Source organism: Rissa tridactyla, chromosome 4 (assembly GCF_028500815.1).
Source record: "Rissa tridactyla isolate bRisTri1 chromosome 4, bRisTri1.patW.cur.20221130, whole genome shotgun sequence".
In the NCBI taxonomy this organism is placed as follows: domain Eukaryota; kingdom Metazoa; phylum Chordata; class Aves; order Charadriiformes; family Laridae; genus Rissa; species Rissa tridactyla.
In genome coordinates this window covers 3,263,283-3,284,532 of record NC_071469.1, presented here as the reverse complement: position 1 = coordinate 3,284,532, position 21,250 = coordinate 3,263,283, and the positions used below count along the sequence as shown (strand labels likewise).

At 41.0% G+C, this 21,250-nt stretch overlaps 1 protein-coding gene across 3 annotated transcripts; it reads right to left on the bottom strand.

The window, feature by feature from the left end:
* Window positions 1–435: 435 nt before the first annotated feature.
* On the bottom strand, window positions 436–20,707 carry LOC128909591 (actin, alpha skeletal muscle B). 3 transcript variants are annotated; one of them, XM_054201486.1, is made up of 10 exons: window positions 20,405–20,707; window positions 20,178–20,254; window positions 17,829–17,975; window positions 16,104–16,232; window positions 11,360–11,470; window positions 8,746–8,830; window positions 7,448–7,609; window positions 6,606–6,797; window positions 5,002–5,183; window positions 436–3,738 (listed from the first exon to the last, which is right to left on the bottom strand). In XM_054201486.1, the coding sequence occupies exons 3-10, from the start codon at window positions 17,955–17,957 to the stop codon at window positions 3,595–3,597; spliced, it is 1,134 nt and encodes a 377-aa protein (XP_054057461.1). In that variant the 5' UTR covers window positions 17,958–17,975; window positions 20,178–20,254; window positions 20,405–20,707; the 3' UTR covers window positions 436–3,594. The 3 variants fall into 3 exon arrangements, with proteins under 3 accessions (XP_054057461.1, XP_054057460.1, XP_054057462.1); XM_054201485.1 differs by having other exon boundaries at window positions 20,178–20,707; XM_054201487.1 differs by lacking the exons at window positions 20,178–20,254; window positions 20,405–20,707 and adding an exon at window positions 18,409–19,050.
* Between the last annotated feature and the right edge of the window lie 543 nt (window positions 20,708–21,250).

Sequence of the window (21,250 nt, the reverse complement as noted above, 5' to 3'; positions counted from 1 at the left end):
CCAGAAGGCGGGTGACATGGTCATAGAAAGAGATCAGGTTGGTTAAGCAGGACCTCCCCTTCCTAAACCCATGCTGGCTGGCCCTGATCCCTTGGCTGCCCTGCACTTGCCGTGAGAGCTCGCTCAAGATGATCCTCTCCATGATCTTTCCTGGTACCGAGGTCAGGCTGACAGGCCTGTAGTTCCCTGGATCCTCCTTCCGACCCTTCTTGTAGATGGGCATCACATTAGCCACCCTCCGGTCATCTGGCACCTGCCCCATTGACCATGATTGTTGATCAACGATGGAGAGAGGCTTGGTGAGCTCTCCCGCCAGCTCCCTGAGTACTCTTGGGTGAATCCCATCCAGCCCCATAGACTTATGTACGTCTAGGTGCAGAAGCAGATCACTGACTACTTCCTCCTGGATTATGGGTGGGTTGTTCCGCTCTCCATCCTTATCTTCCAGCTCAGGAGGCTGAGCACCCTGCGGATAGCTGGTCTGACTACTGAAGATGGAGGCAAAGAAGGCATTACATATCTCAGCCTTCTCCTTGCTGTTGGTTGCAACTTTCCCCCCGGCATCCAGTAAGGGATGGAGATTCTCCCTGGCTCTCTTCTTGTTGATATATTTATAAAAGCTTTTTTATAAATAGCTCTTACCTAAAAGTCTCGTTGTAGGCGATGATCTTTCTTCTTTCTCTATCAAGTTCACCTGCTCTTAAGATTAAAAATTTCTGGACTACCTCTGCCCATGAGGTCTACTTGACGTGATATGGTAAAGCCATGATTTATCATGAACCTCAAGATACATTAGTTCTGTGGGGAGGCGTCTTCTGAGTCCTGACTTCTAAAGGTGAGAGAAATTTGATTTGTTTATTACTTAAAGAAGATATTTATGGCCTCTATGGCTGGAGGGAAGAAAACCTGAGTGAATATTATGAATGCAAAACCTACTAAATTAGAAAACTGAAATGCAAAGCTATTCTCCAGAACCAGATGGCTTCTGAATGCTTGGCACTGGTGGCACTGTTGATATTACACAGGAAGCTCTTCCAAATTTAGGATACTAAAGTAGTACCATCCTAAATAGTACCAGAGTAAGGCATGCACAGGTATAATCGAGTATAAACGTTAACACCTCCATGGGTTTAAATATAAAATTAAAGTGAAATGGTAACCAAGGAGTAGTTGGGAACATCAGGTGAGTGTTTGGAGAAAACTGTGAACTAGTTTCTTGGGGAAAACTGTGAACTATTTTCTTGGCTACAGGTATTCCCTACTCTCTCTTCCAACCGCTACAGTGTTCTGTACAACAGCATATAGAAAAGGAACTTCCATGGTGGCTAAGGCCATTTCCTCTCAGACAAGCAGAGGTTTGCCAAATGACACAAACTGCTTAATAGTTTTACTTATTTTTATCTGTATTTGCTCCGAGCACGTAATTAATTCCATTTTCAAAATGCATGTTAATTTTCAATAAGATTCCACATGCAGATTGTTAGGGAGGTATTCAGAGCGTAATCATGCTCTTCCACACTGAAAAAGGAGTCAGCTGCGGGATGAGGATTCATATTGTAACCATTGAGAGCTCACGTCTCAGCGCCAGCTGTGCCAGCAGCTAGAGATGCCAACCAAGGACTGAAGAGAATTTTGTTTTGCAGAAGGAGAGGAGGAGACCTGGGGAAGGGAGGGAAGAAGAAAAGCCCAAAGAACTCTTTCAGTTATACGCAAATGTTGTAAACAAGTATCTCCCTTGCCACTTACAAAAAATATAGACACTTTTAAACATTTTCATTCTTTTTTTCCCTGATTAACAACCTGTAAGTATACACTGAAAGGACATATTAAAAAAATAACCTGAAAACCTGAAGAAGATTCTTTGTTTTTTTTAATATCGAAACAAGGACAGGTAGATTATTAGCCAACTGAATGGAATTTTGCTTTGATCCTAGAGGGGACTGCACACGTAATTTGGTTCCAGACATCCGAGTACCTAGGTTTATGCTCTTGAACATCACACCTACAAGAGGTCAAGATTCAAATGTAAGTGATGTTGCCTAGGGAGGCAATAAGGCCAGTTAACAGTGCTATTCCTAGATATAAGGGATTTATTATCAACTTAAGAGGCAAGCAATCATATAAGCTTAGACCAAGGTAATAAACTTAATGTAAAATTCATGCAGAGGCTGAGAAATTTGCAGTGATTTACATTTGCTCAAGAAGACGTGGACGCTGGCAATTTGAACTGACTGCTGTTCCGAAGTGGGAATGAAGGTAAGATCAACCTCTTTTACTTACGAGGCAGCGCTAGCTGCAGCAAACCTTTGAACAATCCTTCCCTTATACGTCTTCCAGCTTTTACCATTAAGAGATCATTTGGATAAGGAAATGAGATCCCCCTGAGCGAGAACCCGCAGCACTAAGAAGATTCCTTAAAACATCTCCTAGATACGTTTTCAGAAAACTGTAAATCCAACTGCTATCTTTTCCACATCTTTGGAAAGAGGATATTGTGTTTACTGACAAGAACTTGACAGGTTTGATTTAAATCATGAAACGCGCATCAAGCCTGACATCACGTCAATTCAAAGTCTATGGCATCCAGAATCATATTTTCCTGCTACCTGAAAGAGTAGAATCTTCACAGCTGACTCTAATCTTCATATGGAACATTATGAAAAAGTTTGTCATCCAGGAAGATTTATTTTTTTTAATAGAAACTGTGAAACAATTCTGTTTTCATTTTAAAATTGCTTAGCTAGAAAACTCAGAGGGAATGAAACTTTTTTCATAATAAAATTCAAATATAAATTAGTAATTATTATTTTATCATTAACAGATAAACTAGTCGCTATGAAATTAATGTAAGCCACAGCAGCCTTACATGGGTAATTACACTTTTTATTGATCCATTAAACCCACAGTATTTCAGTAACATTTTCAAAAGGTTGTTATTTACTCTGTAATCACGAGCTGTGCTTAGCATAGCGCACACACGGTAAAAGTAAATGAAACATCAGTTAACTGCTTAGGCAGAGAGATGAAGAAAGCAATAATACATCCAATAAATTAACCTGTGACGTGTAAGTTCAGACGTAACGTAGCTTGTTGAAGCTCCTTACTGGTACCCACGTGCACAGCGGTACCCTCCTAAATCCACTCTATCCTCAGTAAAACAAACCCTCTTAGAAGAATCCTGTGTACCACTTCACTGCATAGAATATGCCTTCTCTGGTACCTAAATCTTGCATTATGTTTGAGTTTGAAAGAATGACTTATGTGCATACTTCAGACTCACCATCGATTAGCGGAGACGGGCACACAGCAGCCTTGTGTGTCACCTCCCGGATGGCAGTACAACACTTGCAAATGGTGGGAAAGGAGGTCTATAAAAACGTGTAGTGTAACTACTGTTATTAATCTTGGAAAGCACCCATCACTGAAACGTTAGTCTCATTTTAGCATCAAAAATTAGAAGTGATTCGCTAATTCGTACAACATCCATACAGTGCGGTTTGTCACACGTGGAAGAAAGCCAAGCCACCCTCAGAGGTGAACGAGGGCAGGTGGTCTGTAGAGAAACTTCTCACCGACAGCACGTGATGGAAGTATTCAAAAGCACTTGCGATGGACAATAGAGGGGCCAGCTTCCTCATATTCATCTTTACTGATCCACATTTGCTGAAACGTGGACAGAGATGCCAATATTGAACCCCCAATCCAGACCGAGTATTTGCGCTCTGGTGGTGCAATCATCTAGAAGAGAAGTGCAATCTGTTGTAAATAAAGTGACAAGCAGATAACACAGTAAACATCTCTCTGGATGAAAAGATGAGGTGAAAGGCTCTCCGTCATAGGAGCACAATTCCAGTCAAGTAAAGCCCCTCAGAGGTGGGAAGGCTGCCATGTTTTGTCTTCCGCCTCAAGTCGACAGAGATGCTATAACGTTACCCTGAGCAGGCAAATACGGCAGCTCATGAGATATTGGCAGATGGCCCATAAAGCAGCTACCAAAAGAGTTATAAACAGATATGAAAGAAAATTCAAATTTTAAAATATCAACCTAACTTGGTTGTAAATAAAGCCCACTGGGACTACACTGCGCAGAATGATCTGAGCTTTTCATTTTATTTTTTTTAAGGACAAGGAAATTCTTTAATGTAAAAAAAAAAAAAAAAAAAAAGGAACAACAAAACGTTGAGATACACTGGCATTGTGTATCGAACTAAGCACTAGATGTAGATCTAGAACACCTCCTGCCACTTCCCCCCTTAGCCACTGAATTGGTAAAACACGCTGGATGTACCCCTGCTTCGGCGCGCTCCTGTCTCCATTCCAGTCACTCTGTCCTGCCCGTTCGGCATGCGGCCTGCTGCCTGATAAAAAGGTGCCTCTCAATTTCACTATACATTTTCTTGAATCTAGGCTGAAAGGGTCCTTTCAAACAGGTAACTAGCTGCAGACTTTGCACGCTGCTTGGATTTGGGATTTTTTAGTAAAGAACTTGTAAGTGAAACGCCTTTCACCCTTTTGACTGCTGACGTTCACTGACAGCTAAGCCTTGACGTCTGTAATATTCCCAGCATCTTCAAGTTGTTCGTGCCCCCTTGGTATTTACAGCTCCACCTTCTCTAGGTTCATCCCTACCTCTCTTGTTGTTCCTCTCTTGTTTTTCCCATGGTGTCTTTCAAGCAGCCCTTTTCTCTCCCATAACCCTATTTCTTTGGGAATCCCACGGGATTCTCTTCCCTAACTGTTGCTTCACATTTTCTCAAAATGACCTCATCAACTCCCATTGCTTCAGCGACCATTTTTATTACCTCTCAAATCCCTTTTTAAACTCTGCTTTGGCTGGTAGGAGGAAAAGAGGTATACATTAAGAAGGCTGTCCGAGGCTCCCCTAACATCAGGATTTGGGATGCAAGACCTGGACATTCTCCAATGGACATTTCGATTTGTTTATAAGATCTAACTTTCCAACAAAAAGCTTCTTTTGCAAGTGCAGGTGTTCAAAATTACCTTAATCTTCATAGTACTTGGAGCCAAAGCTGTAATCTCTTTCTGCATACGATCGCCAATCCCAGGATACATCGTGGTTCCTCCAGAGAGGACGTTATTAGCATAAAGATCCTTACGGATGTCGATATCGCATTTCATAATACTGTTGTAAGTAGTTTCATGGATACCTGCAGATTCCATCCCTGAGTGGAAAGAAGTTTCAACATGTTATTCTCTTTGTCCCTCTCTTTTTATTACTGTGAAACTGAAACAAAGTCTCACTAATCCAAGCTCTTTCCCTTAAAACTCCAAGAAAAAAAAAGCTACGTGAATCTTAGGACAGGAAGGAGAAAGACAGAACATATTCCTCACCTTCTTTGTCCTCTCAGCATAGTAATTATACAAGCAAAATACACTCAGGAGGAAGAAAGAGCCCATTATGATTTCATACTGAGGTCTTTTTACTTCCTTAATTAAAAAACAATTAACATTATTTAAAGAAAATTTTAAAATGAGGCATTACTGCAATAGTTTGCCATTTTTATAATCTTTTATGATGATGTTATCTAGTAACAGAATCCCACTCGGTATTTCAGTGAGCTACCTTGCTTTTGAGGTGGTGGTTTAATCTGAATGCCAGTACAGTAAAGTTAACTTATGGTACTACTTTTTGCTAAAGAAAAGAAACAGACCAGATACAGTCCTGGGAAGAGGGTTTGACCTTAAAGTGGTAGACTTTTTAACTAGCTTAACACGCCCATTTCGACAAAGTTCTGTCATCCAGGAAATCCAGATTTCCATCTCTGCGTTTCTGATACTGACCACTGTTAGGCACCAGCTACGATCCCTGATACACGCCTGGCAGCCAAACCCCTCTGTCTGCTTCGGAGAATTTCTCCTGCTGATGTTCAAATACAGAATATTGGAACATCGCTCCTACTGATGTTCAAGTACAGAACTTGGAGCTGTATTAACGCCTGAATAATTTCATTTCTACACACAAACGTAGCTAGCTTCGCCGTTTAGTTTAACGGAAATTGTGCCAAACTGCCTGCAGCCATTTTGCTCAGTCCTCAAGCACGGAATTTAAGTGGGAAGCGGGAAATTTGTGAGGGCGGCATGAGTTAGCACATAAAGTGTCAGTCCTCCACTGGATAGCATGGGAATTTTAACATACAGCTAAAACTACTGGAAAATAACGTATGATTTGATTTTGTATGATTAAATTACAGATTAATATAATAAAACAATAAGCGGAAGCAGCATCTAGATTTAAAACCCACATAAGCAGCTCTGTGCAGTTATATATCAGCCAGTCAAGATAAAAAGCATGATTTTCTGACAATACCCTAAACACCACCTTAGAAACTCTACTGCATTTATAAGAGGTTGAAATTATATTAGAATTCATGTGTTTCTAAACTGACAGGCATCTTCATGTCCAGCAGCAGTAGCAGCAGTGTTCATAGCTTCTAAAGAACTGATAAATCAATAGAAGCTGCATGTTTCTAAGGACATTCGAGGCTAAATACCTCAGTTCCTGCAGCTGAAGGCTATCTATACTTTCTAAGAAATTCTTCCTTTCATTCTCTGTCAAGTCCCTAGAAAGAAAAGTCCTGTCTCACCTATGAAGGATGGCTGGAAGAGCGTTTCTGGGCATCGGAACCGTTCATTGCCAATGGTGATGACTTGTCCATCAGGAAGCTCGTAGCTCTTTTCAAGAGAGGAGGAGGAAGCAGCAGTTGCCATTTCATTTTCAAAATCCAACGCCACATAACAAAGCTTCTCCTTGACGTCTCTCACAATCTCCCGTTCCGCTGCAGACAGCCAACAAGTTTTTAATCAACATACAGTACGGCAGCTATTTCTCATGCACATTTCCTTGGTTTCATTGGTGGTCATACGGTTCTTTGGATTATGACCTCTCTGTTGTCTCAACAACATTACTTTCCCTTTGCATTACCAAATTTCCCTCATTGGCAAATAAAAAGATATATTGTACTACAGAATATTGTAAAGATTAATGTTTACATATCTATGTCACAAAACCTCGATCAAACCTCCAGATGTTTGTCCATTACCAGCTACTAACTTCGTTCCTTTGTCTGTGGAAGAGATATGATCAAACATGACAACCAGTTATATCTGTCAGTGACTTAGGATTTCCTAATGAGGTGGCATCTTCGTCCTTGATGCTCAACATATGTAGAATCATAGAATCATTTTGGTTGGAAGAGACCTTTAAGATCATCAGGTTCAACCATTAACCTAGCACTGCCAAGTTACCACTAAAACATGTCCCTCAGCTGAAAGTCAAAGTCAGGAGAATCCTGTTCGCTAACGTGAACTGTTTTTCCCAGGCCAACCTAATGATTTTGATGCATCTCACCAGGTATGGGCTTCCTGCATAATAAGACAACTAACAGAGCAAACGTATGCGAAGTGCATCCAAAGCGCAGCTTGTTACCAGTGGTGACAAAAGAGTAGCCTCTTTCCGTAAGAATTTTCATGAGATAGTCAGTCAGGTCTCTGCCTGCCAGATCCAGTCTCATGATGGCATGAGGCAAGGCATAGCCTTCATAGATAGGCACGTTGTGTGTGACACCATCCCCAGAGTCCAAAACTATTCCTGGAAAGTGAAAGAAAAGGAGAAGCTGGTTATTTCCCACTGACACGGGGTTTCCACGTACTCCATATTCACAGCTGAAACATGCAACGACAAATAAAGATGCTCACAGGCCAATTGCTTCTGCCATTTCTATAACTAAAGAGCTGCTCACGTGAGATGAAATTGTTAGCACAAACTAAACAGCAACTGCGTTCAGGGAAAAAAAGACATGTAACATTCAGCAATTTGATTGTATTGTTCTTCCCGAATGGAGGCAAGCAATAATGATCTTGTATGGATGCAGAGGCTTCCGTTTCAGATAACCTCGAGCACTTTACAGACATGAAATAATGTACAAACTGTAACTGAAAACCTATCTATAAAATTAAAAATTTGAATCTGCCATTAAAATAAGCCACCCATATTAGAGAAAATATAACAATGGTTTATCTGTGCAAAGCCATGTTACTTATGTTCTTGGATAAGAAATGAAGTACATGTTTTCCGCTCAAAACGAATAAAGCATTTCTGATACCAAACATGCATACAAATAATTGAATTTTAAACATAAACCAAGTATTTATGACAATTGTAATTCCTGTAAGCTGGTGATCTTTCTATACAAAATTTTATTGCGGCATCAGGCTACAAAGACAGATGGTATTTTAATTTTTTTCAAAATATACGAAGACTCAAGGGTGGCTAAGAAGTAATTTATCGTCTCGACGCCTGATCAGACTCTAAATGGCAATAAGGAGAGACCTCCATGCTAACTCTAATGATCGCTTAACAGCGGACATCTTTAGGTGACTGAAATTCAACATTTAAATGAAATATTTTCATTTAGCTACTGAATGGTTGGGGTTTTTTTCCCCATGCTGTTCAATTAAGGGCAGTATCAAACTGCATCACCTTTCATCTGTTCATATAGTCGAGACATAGTCATTTGAGCTTTTGAAGCAGAAAGTCATAAATCTATACCCATACATGCCATGAAGCACTTGCGCAGCATGGTGGGAAGTATTCAGTCTCCATATGGCTGCCGGTTCTTCTTAATACACAGCTGGTGCATCATCTTCAACATATATGTGTGTATATATGCACACACAGCCACGCGGGAAGGACGGGTGGAAAATAGGACTTCCAGAAAGACTCACCAGTTGTTCTTCCAGATGCATACAGAGACAGCACCGCCTGAATTGCTACATACATGGCTGGCACGTTGAACGTCTCAAACATAATCTGGAATGAAGAATTTGAAAACCTTTAGGATCTACACTTAAGAGTATCTGAAGAGACAGCAAATTTTTTTTTTAATGAATACTGCCAGTTACTACTCCTGAGTTCCCCTCCTGAACTGTCATTCTTCTGCGAACACCACACTATGTTTCCTTTAGAATTTCATGAAAAAATCATGGAAGTAAGTGGGTATCTTTCCATTAACCTCAGTCTAGGTCAGATTCTTACTGATAATATAATTGAAGATGACACCTTGGGATAACTTTTTTACCCTGCGAGCAGGACTGCAAGAACGCAGCAATCAAAAATATTCTTTTTTTACATATATGCACACAAGCACACCTATAAAAGATTTACAGAAGACACAGCTGGAAGAGGCCACGAGGAATAATCTGCCTATTCCCATCTCAAGGAAGAATCAGCCATTTCTGACACAGGTTCTGTCTCAGAAATTCCTCTGCTGGAGCGTATGCAGATTCCTCCGGCAAACAAATCTAGTGATACACTATATTTACAATTATCAGGGGTTTCTTGGTGTCTAGCTAAAACCTCACGTGGTCTAGTTTAAATGCATTGCGCCTCAACCTGCCCCCAGCAAACACAACAGTATCTTTTCTCTTTATGGCGACCTTAGCCATATCCTCTTGTCTCATCCCTCACCTCCTCTACTCTAACAAGCTTCGGTTCTTTCCATCTCCTGTGTCAGACACACTGCAATTTTATCTGAGCAGATGGAATAACATTTGTTTCCAGCTGGACTTCCACCGGAGCTCTGCTAAGGAACACCATTAAGGGCACACAGTGAACTAACACACCCTGGACAATGCGATGTGCTTTATCCTTCTTAAACCAATGCCACCTACGCCAGGCAGTGCTACCCCATCGCCAGTGGTGCTGCTGGGACCATCAAAGAATCATTCAGGCTGGAAAAGACAGTTAAGACTGAGTCCAACCATAAACTTAACACTGCCAAGTCCACCACTAAAACATGTCCCTAAGGGCCACGTCTACCCGTCTTTTAAATACCTCCAGGACTGGTGACTCAACCATCACCATTGTACCCGTCAGAGACATCAGGGGGTTAAACTTAAATGTAAGCTTTGAATTTCATAAGCTAATACCTTTGCCAATGAAGTCTACTTTTAATGAAAAGTATGCTTTCAATTAAAAAATACACAAATTACCGATATTTCATAGTTAATTAATGTAATGAATTTAATGCAATCAGTAATAAACAATCTTGGAAACAGGATTTATCATTACAGTATAATCACAGAGAAACAGTCCTAGACATGTCTACTGTATGAAGCACACCTCCTGGTTGTTACAAACTAGGCTTTTCTTACGGTCTCTTGTTGTTTATTAGCTCCCAGTTGTATTATCTCCCAGTAATGCGTGCTGCCAAGCTCACTACTTAATTAGTTTATTTACACAGTTGCTAAATTGATGCATAATCTTCCCATTAAATATATGCCAAAAGTGGGCACAAAGGGAAGCACAGAGCCACATCTAATTTTCCCAGGTGACTTTAGACCTATATCTGTATTTAAATCACACTTCTGGTTAGATCACCAGCTACATTTATAACATGGGCTTTTGGCCTGCTCTAAAATACTCAAACCTCAGAGGCTGACTTTTGGTTCTGACCCGAGTTTGCTACATCAGACTGGGTATGTCATGGGCAAAAACGTTTAGCAAAATATCATTTAAGTTTGCTTCAGTCAACTCATTTTCCTAAGACAGCACACAAAGACTCCAGCTTTTGAACACTTTTCCCCCTGGTCCCTGAAGAGATGCTCTAGTTGCGAGTTCCACAAAGTCATCTACATGATGGCCTTCAAACATCTTTATTCAAATCTTCCGAAACCCCACAATTCTGATATGATAACTAGCATTTTGTATGATGCAAAAGCATTGATACAGTGCCAGTCCTCAGGGTAGAAAGCAGAAGTTAGTACAGCACGAGCTGAGGAGCCGGGCTACTACAGGTTGAGCACTCGTGGTGGCCAGAGGTAGGTACATAAAAGGCGTCATTGATCCAAAACTCAACACAGAAGGGTGATTCAGCTGGTACATGACCAGTGTTACAGCGCTTGCAAACCTCAGATTTAAATACATCAATGACTCATAACTCCATCCAAAATAGTTATATGAATCCTGGGTTTGACATCATCTACCCACCAAAACTCAGCTTCGGAAGGCACCTTAGCCTCCAGTTTCCCCACTTCCAGAACTGAGCGCACATGTGATCTTGTGAACAAAGAAAATTACTTCCAGCTTTTCAGAGGCTGGTTTCAAACAGCTCACTGCCACACACAAGTATGAAACATTTTAGGGCCATCCAGAGAGCTGGTACTGCATGAGCAGCAGAAACTCTCGCTGTCTCACCACGGCTTAGCCAGCACGCTAACCCACACGAGCCCTAAGGGATTATTCTCCCAGATTAAGAAGAAAATTGAATAGCCAGGACTATTTATATTTTTAGCTCCTTCAGTGCAGCAATGATCCGCAGCACAGCATTCAGACAATTACCTGAGTCATTTTTTCACGGTTGGCTTTGGGATTCAGGGGCGCCTCGGTCAGCAGGACGGGGTGTTCCTCCGGCGCAACCCGGAGTTCATTATAGAAAGAATGATGCCAAATCTAAAAATGAAAATTACTTTAGAATTACGAAAATTGTTTCTTCTGTCCACAGAACCACACAGAAAGCTTTTCAAATACAGTCGGAGCGATTTTTTTTATTTTTTTTTTTTTACAGACATATTAAAATAGACAGAAAGCAAGCAAGAGCAAATCTGCCAAATTCAACTCTATTTTAGAACTGAAACCATTGGGTTTCTACTGTATGTAACAACAGAACATTACCTGCGCAAGGCAGGTATCCTTCCCCCTGGATTCCCTAAGCAGAACGGAGACCACCCTTTCTAAGCAGGGGCACCGGTGAGTTGCCGCCCCCAGTGCTCCGACACAGAAGCTCAGCCAAGCACCGAGTTGTTGGACCTGGAAAGCCTTCTCCACCTCAAGCTGCTTGGAGACTGCTCCAGTTGCAAGTCATTGCCGAGATGCTCTTTAGGAATCTAATTATTTCCACAGAAGCGAAAGGCCTTTTATGCCAGAGATATTTCACCCGGTAAATCCTGACTCAAACTCTTCACTTATTCTAGAATACCTAACTTTCTTAGTCGCAAGTCCATAAAGTACTGTCATATTTTTTCATGTTGGAAGGTGCTACCTATATCAAAAGATGTTCACTTTGATTGCCTGAGGACCATGGCTGTGAGGAACCAAAGGGATTTTTTTCTTGATTCCAGCTCAAAGACAGACTGTTCAGTAACATGATGAAATATTTCACCTTGTTCAATTCTTTCCTACTCTTATTTCTTCTCTTTTTTTTTTTTCTCCTATTTTTAATCATATTCCAGCTTTGCCTGACCCAACGAGTTTACTTTGAGCACAAACCATCACGACAGTTTTATGGGTAGGTTTATTTGATTAACGTCCTAGAAACAAATACTATTATGCTTCAAAATAAAGTTGAGTGGGAAAAGGATCTTATCTAAATCTGAAGAACCTACAAAGTCAATAGCTGTCCAGAGTTGGAATTATTAAGAAAATTATCAGCCCTAAAAGAAATTTCAATTCCAACTCAGTTCCCTAAAAAAAAAAAAAAATTATCAGATGTTTCCGGAACTGGGGCTTGGGATGCCGGGCCATCTTCCATTTGAAGGTTTAGAACAGAAATACAGGGAGAAGGTGAATAAAAGAGAAAGTAATCATGTAAAAGTTAAAAATATAAATCAGATAGAAGACGACTGCCATTTCAGACACGAAAGAACTAAGGGAAGAGAAAAACACCTCCGTGCTTCCACCATTAACAAAGTACTGGCCCTTCCAGCAGTGAGGAACAAACCTGGACTCATAAAGCAGGACCCTGCCTAAATCCCTGGCAGTTGCAGGTTTTTCCTCAAAACCAGGCATGATTAGGCACTGCACAGCCCATTAGATTCGCCCTAATGGTAACCATAATGTTAATGGATAATTATATTCTGGAAGAAACAGAATATAGTTGAGTGTTGGATTTTATAGGTCACGAGAATTAAATGTAAGCAGCAAGCGCAACAGCAAAGAGGAATGACTGAGGAAGAATTATTCCGACACTTATATTAAACATTTACATAGTCACCAGAGCCAGAAAACGCTCCGTCCCAACCCTTTCCCTCCCATACGTTGTCAGCTCAGTTGCTACGAACAAATTGACAGTGATGTACAATGCCCTGTATTATTACCCAGCGGAAAACAGAGCAGTCCCAATTTGAATATTGTGAACTGAAGCACAGGAGGAGAAGAATGCTTCATTTCATCGCCTACATGCTCTCCTCCCGCTTCACACGGATATCTGTGTGTCCTGCAGCATCCTCGCTCCCGCTTTCTCCTGCGCACACGCACACTCAGCCGAATCTTTTGGCGACCACCCGGCTTTTTGTAACGTGCGCATGGTTGGGCACTGGGCTACTCTGCCTTTGTCCCACTTTTGGCACAGTTACCCAGTAATTCTCTTGTTTCTTCTACATTGTGATGCTTTTAGTAGTATTATTTCCAAGCACTGGAAAGAAATCTGTGGTCCGGACCAAAATCATGCAACTGGTTTCAAAAATCTTGAGGAAAATAAATAAATAAATTTATATACTTATATATAAAAATATGCGCACACACACACATATATATGTATATACACACACATATATATTTTTTTATATATATATATACACACACATATATACGCACACACACATATACGCACACACACATATATACACAAACACACACATTCCCTTAGCACCAAAAACTTTAGGGATTGAATTTCAGGACTTCTTTCAGCCTGAAGAGTGCATGCACACGTCTGTGTGCGTTCCAGAGCTTTAGGGGAAGTTGAGATATGCATGTAATCATTAGATTGAATCAGGGAAGCCCATACATTAAAAAAAAAAAAAAAAAAAAAGCTTTTTTTCCTTATTTGCAATAATCGCAAGAGTTAGCAACGCTGTTTCTTGTCTCTTCCCTACCGCTGCCTTTCTCTCATGCTGCTTTTTTTCCTATTTGTTGCTCATTTCCTTGCAAGCAGCCTCCACTTTCTGTCCCGCCCTGCTCCTGGTTCTCAGCAAGAAGTCTAAGCACAACTCAGTGCTGGGGCATCTTCGCCGGCTACTGGATGTTGCACACTATCTGTCAGAAGAAGGTACATTTGGGCCAGGGACGCACTTTCGCAAGTAATTCCTTCATCCATTGAAGTGACAAAGAGAAGAAGAGTTCAAACCACAAGAACCCATGTAGTTTCTGACCATTATTTGAATTACTGCACTGCCTGAAGCCTCCACTACGTTATACCCTAAAATACGATCAATCTAGCCATAAAGTTACACTACCGTAAAGCACATCCCACCTTTTTTACCTTCCCTAATTCCCTCTCCTAACTAAATTCTAGAAAGTCTGCTCCAGCATCCAGCATTACCCAGGAAAAAAACCATACCGGTATGTCTTATACTCAGGACAATTTCCAGATGGCCAGTCACGGAGGGAAGAACATAAAATAGTGACCTCCAATTTTATTTTATTTTACCTAGACGGAAATAAAATTTCTTGCTGAATGCCGACAGCAGGAAAATTATCTGGAAGACCAACATACCGGGATGTATGAGGTAGACTTTCTACTCTGCAGAGATGAGCAAGGTGTCCTCCCAGGAAGCAGTGAAATAATGAAATGCAAATACTATGCTTCCATCTAGAGGAGTAGGTGGGCAATTTATTTCCAAATGTGAACTGGGGAACTCCTGTATCCACTTCGGTGTCTTCATCTTTAGCAGGGAGTGTAGCAATTGGACAAGGGGTAACAGTTTTAAACTGGAAGAGGGGAGATTTAGATGAGATCTGAGGAAGAAATTCTTGGCTGTGAGGGGGGTGAGGCCCTGGCCCAGGCTGCCCAGAGAAGCTGTGGCTGCCCCATCCCTGGAGGGGTTCAAGGCCAGGTTGGACGGGGCTTGGAGCAACCTGGGCTGGTGGGAGGTGTCCCTGCCCAGGGCAGGGGGTGGCACTGGGTGGGCTTCAAGGTCCCTTCCAACCCAAACCAGTCTATGATTCTATTCTGTGATCTGGAACAGTCTGCACTTACCACTTTGGGTTCACAAATATGACACAATAACTGACTTTATGTATATATACGTTATAATTTTATACACCTCATCTCAGCAAGTAGGACTACAGACCACCACCAGCCCTGTGTCTTCCTTTCCGTGGTATTTTCCACAACAAAACATTACTAGAAGCATTTGCTTGCAGAGTTTCCACACCATTCCACCTGGAGACAACAAGGGACTGAACTGCACTCCTGTCCCTAAAGAAGGCATACAATATTCCCACATCCAGACTCAGATGTTCCCTGAACAGACCAGGACACATGGGATATTTGAGGGAATTAGCAGAGTGAGAGTGCCTTTAGGACTCCTCCTGCCTCTCCAGCATGTGCCATGAGCAGACCTTATTGCCTGCACCGGCTTTGGGACATCCTTCAGCAGGCATGTCACAGAGAGGCCATCGCGCTGGCCACACACCAAGGAAGTTGTGCTTGATAGGGAATAAAGACGCCTTCTCACCATCCAGGTGCTAAAAGCTAACTGGAATTGGCAACAGAAAAACATCCCTCAGGGAAAAAAAGATATCCCACCCTCAAAGAATTAGTAGAGGGATAGGAAGCCCCAATCTGTCTTTTCCTCTTTAATTGACAGTGAGAATGTCATGTGCAATATGAGATGTGGGCATCAACCATCATCTTTTTCTTCTTGTAGGCAAGTACTGAGGAGGGAAAAAAAAAAATCACCCCTCCACCTCACTGTTTTTGTTCCCAACTTCAGTAATGTATCTTTAATATTTCTCTGATTCACCTCTGATGCTGCAACCTGTATTTTTTTTCCTGTAGCTACTTTCTATCATTGTCAAATGTTCTGCTTTAGTATCAACTTCAAGACTGAAAAGAGTATGTACAAATCATAAAATACTTCTGTAACAGACTGCCAAATTTGATGAGTAATAAGCATTTACTTTTTAAAATAGTAACCCTAGAACTGCCAAGACCTGATCAACCCCTGCATAAGCATCCTGTACTTTACCCGTACTGCAATTACAAAGTCTTCAAGGATTTTCCCTTTGGTTTGCAAGAAGGTTAACGGCAAATTGTATGTCTTGAATAAGATGACGCCTCAACAGGATTGCATTAAACACCCACCTTTTCCATGTCATCCCAGTTAGTGATGATTCCATGCTCAATGGGGTATTTTAGCGTCAGGATCCCTCTTTTACTTTGTGCTTCGTCCCCTACATAGCTGTCTTTCTGACCCATTCCAACCATAACACCCTGCAAAGCATATTATTCTAATATTAGTGCAGTATATCACACGTTAGAGCTAGAATATTTTTAATTTAAAACTTCATGTGAAATACTGTACCTGCTTCTACCATTCCAGAACACACCCCCAAGACGTGCAAGGAACTAAAATGTGAATTTATCGGTAACCACCTACTCTGTACTAACACCCCCTATGATCCCACCAGAAGAGGAAGGCAGCTCCAAAACGGAAGGACGGTTTCTCACACCTGCTGCAACTAACGTCCATGCAGGAGCCCAGCCAAGGCAGGCATCAGCAAATTCACGGTTCTCCACAAGGGACGGGTCCTTTGTCATTGCACAAAGCAATAAAGGGAAGGAATTACAAGTGAAAAAGGTATAATCTCTTCTTGGCTCCCTAGATTTACTTCATATATTGGGTTGCACTTTGTGTCTAGGCAGTTCCACTGTTGCCTTTAAACAGTGACGTTATTCCCCCTTGCTGCAAGTGAATTGGTTTTTCAAAATATACTTTCTGGGGAAAAAAAAAAAGCGCACTGATTTATATAAAACAGATATTTTATAAAAGAAAACTCACTTACTAAATTAAGGTTTTACTAAGTTTATCATTTATGCATTAGGAAGCCTATCATGATTGCCCCAAATAATGTAACATACAAGTACAATATTATTCATCAACTGGCATAAAAATATTTAATTTTTCTCATGGATACATCTGAATTCCATGGATTCAGTAATATGGCTGCTGAGCTGCTTAACAGTGCAAAATTACATGCCAGCTCTAATCACTAATAAAAGCCAACGAACAACTTGAGATGTTAAAGAATGGACATATTTTCAACCACTGACATTCAACTTCAACAGTTCGTGGAGGTGTTCAAATTGCATTCCTTAAAATGCTTAGTATTTTATGCCTGTCAAACCAGGCATGTTTAGCTGAGCAAAAGAACACACAGAACTTCAGGGAAGGGGTTTTACTGCCCAGAAAATTAAAATCTGACTCAGATACGAATCAAATGAATAAAAATCTTTATTTTCTATTTATAAAGGAACTGTTAAAGAACGACTCAAGCAGAAAGACCTTTTCCAAAGTCAAGAAAAGCCAGACTTGTCCGTTCCAGACTTAAGTTTGAGTTGATAAAGTGATGTGCTAGAGACCTTTTTGGAAGTTTATTGGGCCATATTGTTGCTTAACGTAACTAGAAAAGGAACTTACCACTATTAGTCATTTGGTTTCTCTTGTTAGCAATGTTCTGCCTTTCGTTTTTCTTTGTATTGATACAGCAAGTATTAACTAATCCAACAAGTTGGGGGGGTGGAGGGTAGGAGAAGCGTGTCCATAAGACACCTTCGTATATTTAACACACTCGCATTCTTCTACAGTCAACGTTTTATGGCTGAAACATCTTTTCCAAAGGATTGAGAAGTTTACCTTAAAGCCGTGCAGCTTAATCCCCCAGTTAACAAGCCAAATTCCTACAAAGGCCGATGGGAGTTTTGCCTGAATAAATCTGACGCTTTATCATTGTCATGTCTAAAGTCTCAAAAAAAACCCAAAACCAAGCACCCAAACCAGACAGAACTCCCATTTTGGTACCAACCAACCTGATGTCGAGGACGTCCAACGATGGATGGAAATACAGCTCTTGGGGCATCATCTCCTGCAAACCCAGCTTTGCAAAGCCCAGAACCATTGTCACACACAAGGGCAGTGGTTTCATCGTCATCGCACATTATGCCTCACAATTTTGGCTGCAAAACAGTAATTCGGAGGATTGGGGAGGAGCAGATGGAAGGGTATAGGACAGAAGCAACTCTCCATCATTTAGAGAGCAAACTGCTGTAAAAAGAATAATTTTGGCAAAGAATAAACCTAAACAGCAAAGTCTATGCAAAAGCCCCAGTCTTGCAAAGCATCTTAAGCATCCGCATAAATTTCAGCTTGAATAGGTTTTACAGAAGCAAATTAATCAGGACATTCAGGCTTTGTTTCCAAAAGGGACATCTCCACTGCCGTAGCCTCAAGGAGTCCTGTGATATTCTAGTTAATTGGCCTCGTGACCATATCTGCTACAGGATACACATTCGGCTCTACTTGGACTTAAGCACGCATAACCCCATCTCTTCCCAGGATGAATTATCTTCTAGAAATTTCCTTTGTTAAAAATGAATTGGTCATACGTACCTACCAGTTATAAGGGCAGATGGCAAATAAGAATCACCGAACATTCATTACTTCAAAGACCACGATTGTTCCCTAGCGGCATGTTTAAATTTGCCTTTTTCATAGAGGGTCATCAACAATCTTAACCAACCAACTAAAAATACCCCACCCCCCAAAAAAAAGTCTCAGGAAAGCGTTCGCTGTGTGTTTTTAAATGACAGCTCCTCTGTAACGTGAAGTGCTCCCTAGAGGACTGATTCCATATTTGTAAGTGGTAAATACCTTATCGAAGTGGTTATTCCAGGAAAGAGGACAAGAGGCAGCTGGCACACCCGCCCAGGAACAACTCAACTTCAGCGGTTGGCCAACACATCAGACGAAGCCCTGAACTCATTGAAATTCATGGCAAAACTCCCACCAAGGGGGGGGCCCTAAATTTCACCAAGACTTCTGTTTCAGATTCCTTGGTTATTTTTAGGACTGTGCGATCGCCTCTTTAGGCAGTCAAGGACAGGGAAGGATTTTATTTTTCCTACTCTGGCAACCTCACTCGGTAAGGAAGGCTACTTCAGTTTTAATATAGGAATGTTTAACCATTAGTTCTAGTAGCTGGTATTTTTGAACATTCATTCATGTTACCATGAATTGTTATCTTCTTCTAAAACCCTCGGGAAAAGGCTTTTAGAATGCAATAAACCAACCACTTACCAGCAGCATCCAACACTACAGAACTGCACCCAGACTCTGACCCCATCAACGTAAAACGGAAGGAAAACTCAGTTCTTAAATACATCAGAAATGACATCGGATGAGATACCAGAATTTAAGAGTAGAGAATTTTAAAGTAGGGAAATGCTACAAAGCTCAGAGATCAGCATCGCTCCTTGGATCTAAGGAAGGCTGTATAGCACCAAGATGTTTAATCCTCCGCGGTAAGAAATAACACTCCCATTCATTCGCAGACACAGCATTTCCTATATAGCTTGACATGTAAAACTAAGGTCAGCGCAGCCATACTCGGAGACACAAAATTCATAGAGAAACTCCAGCTGATCTTTACAAGTTACACTTTGGAGCGCTGGCAGCAATCGCTTACGCTTTTACTCACTATTGATTAGATTCCAGAGAAGCCACTGACACTCCCTAATAAAATCAATCGCTGAATTTAATTTCCCATTTTAAAAAAAAAAAAAAAAAAAAAAATCTTGCTTTCCTTATCATTGCTTAATTACAAGGTGAACGAACTGATAAAGAGCACTACTTAAAAGTTTTCATTGATTGAATCACATTACAGCTTTACAGCTGCTGAATTCATAGGTTTAAAATAATCATTTTCACAAAGCAGCTATTTGGAAACCTTTTTACCAGATGAAGTTTCTAAATAAATTTCCTAAATTTGCTGGATTTTAATTTTTATTTCAGTTTATCTAATTCCCAGTGCAAAATTAAAGACAATTAACACTTCCTATTTGGTTTCTGCATAAGTCCTGATATCCAGACAGCAAACACTACTGAAGTGTTCTTCCAGGTTTCAGGCAGATTAAGAAGGTTTTCATCGCACCCTATTGATCCTTCCAGCAACGAGGAATGTCTGCAGTTTCCCTGCATCCATGCAGTCAAACCTGAATTACCTTATACCAGTAGACCCCCTGGAATTCCTCCAAAGCCTGAGGCAAGCTACATCCAAGTCCAGCAAGTGTGTAAATCCCCAAAAGATCTCAGACCAAGTGAAGCGAAGCATTAAAATAATGAACTGTGACATGAAAAAAACCTCTCATGGCAATACTTACCCAGGAAACGGTGATGATTTGTAAAAGCCTCGCTGTAAATGACATGGTCGCATCTTCCATTACATTTATATCAGCTTCTGGAATGGAGTTCACAAAATATCTACATGTGTCAAGCCATTTTTGGAAACCTTTTTTCCCAGTTTGTGCTTATCACAGTGACAGCACAAAGGCCTGGATAAATTAGGGCAGAACTTCTAACCTCTCTGGATCCTTTCCCACTCACTAACCTGCTACGCCTCGTGACAGAGGGTTGTTTCCTCCCCTGAAGACAAAAATCCCTCACGCTAGATGAGTAAGACTGGAAGGATTTGTGTAGGTCCACTGTTGTCATTGCATTCTGCTTCATTATAACATAATTAGCTAAGAATAGCTCATTATCATTCTGTTAACAGCCGTCTTCAAGCTGGAAAGGGAAAAGTCTTACCATGTACATACAGTACTCAAGTTTCAACTGTACTTGTTTGTTTGCTTGGCGCAAAGACTGAAAATAGCCGACTTATCTCAGGAGTGGGGTGACACGATGGCTGAAAACAGGGACTGAATCAGCCATCAGCCATTCAAAGGAGACGAACCATGACCATTTCACAAAAACAGACACCAATTATATAGGAATATATTGGGTTTCTACAGAAATCCAGGCCTTTACTAGACTAAGAAACATTAAAGAGCCATCGAAAGAAGGAAGTTTACAGGATTTACCGACAGTTGTAACTACGGCTAGTTGTATTTCCCATTCCACGTGAAAAAGACAAGCAATGCAGAACATCAGATATAATCTGGTAAACGTTAACTCTGCAAACGCAAATGCCAACCAATCCCTCTTTCTAACCCGTCACACGACTCCGCAGCAAACCTCACATACAAGAATCCTTGGACCTTAAGCAGATAATTTACTTCACTAGCATCTCTTCAAAGTCAACCCTGTGTCTGCCCATCAGTAAAACTGATGGAATCCTTCCATTTCCATGTGGCTTTATGTCTACTCCTTTAGACTGGACTTGCTTTGATTGTATCTCCATTTTATACAGCGGTGAGCCGAAATGCAGACAGAACAAACACCAACAAACAACAAC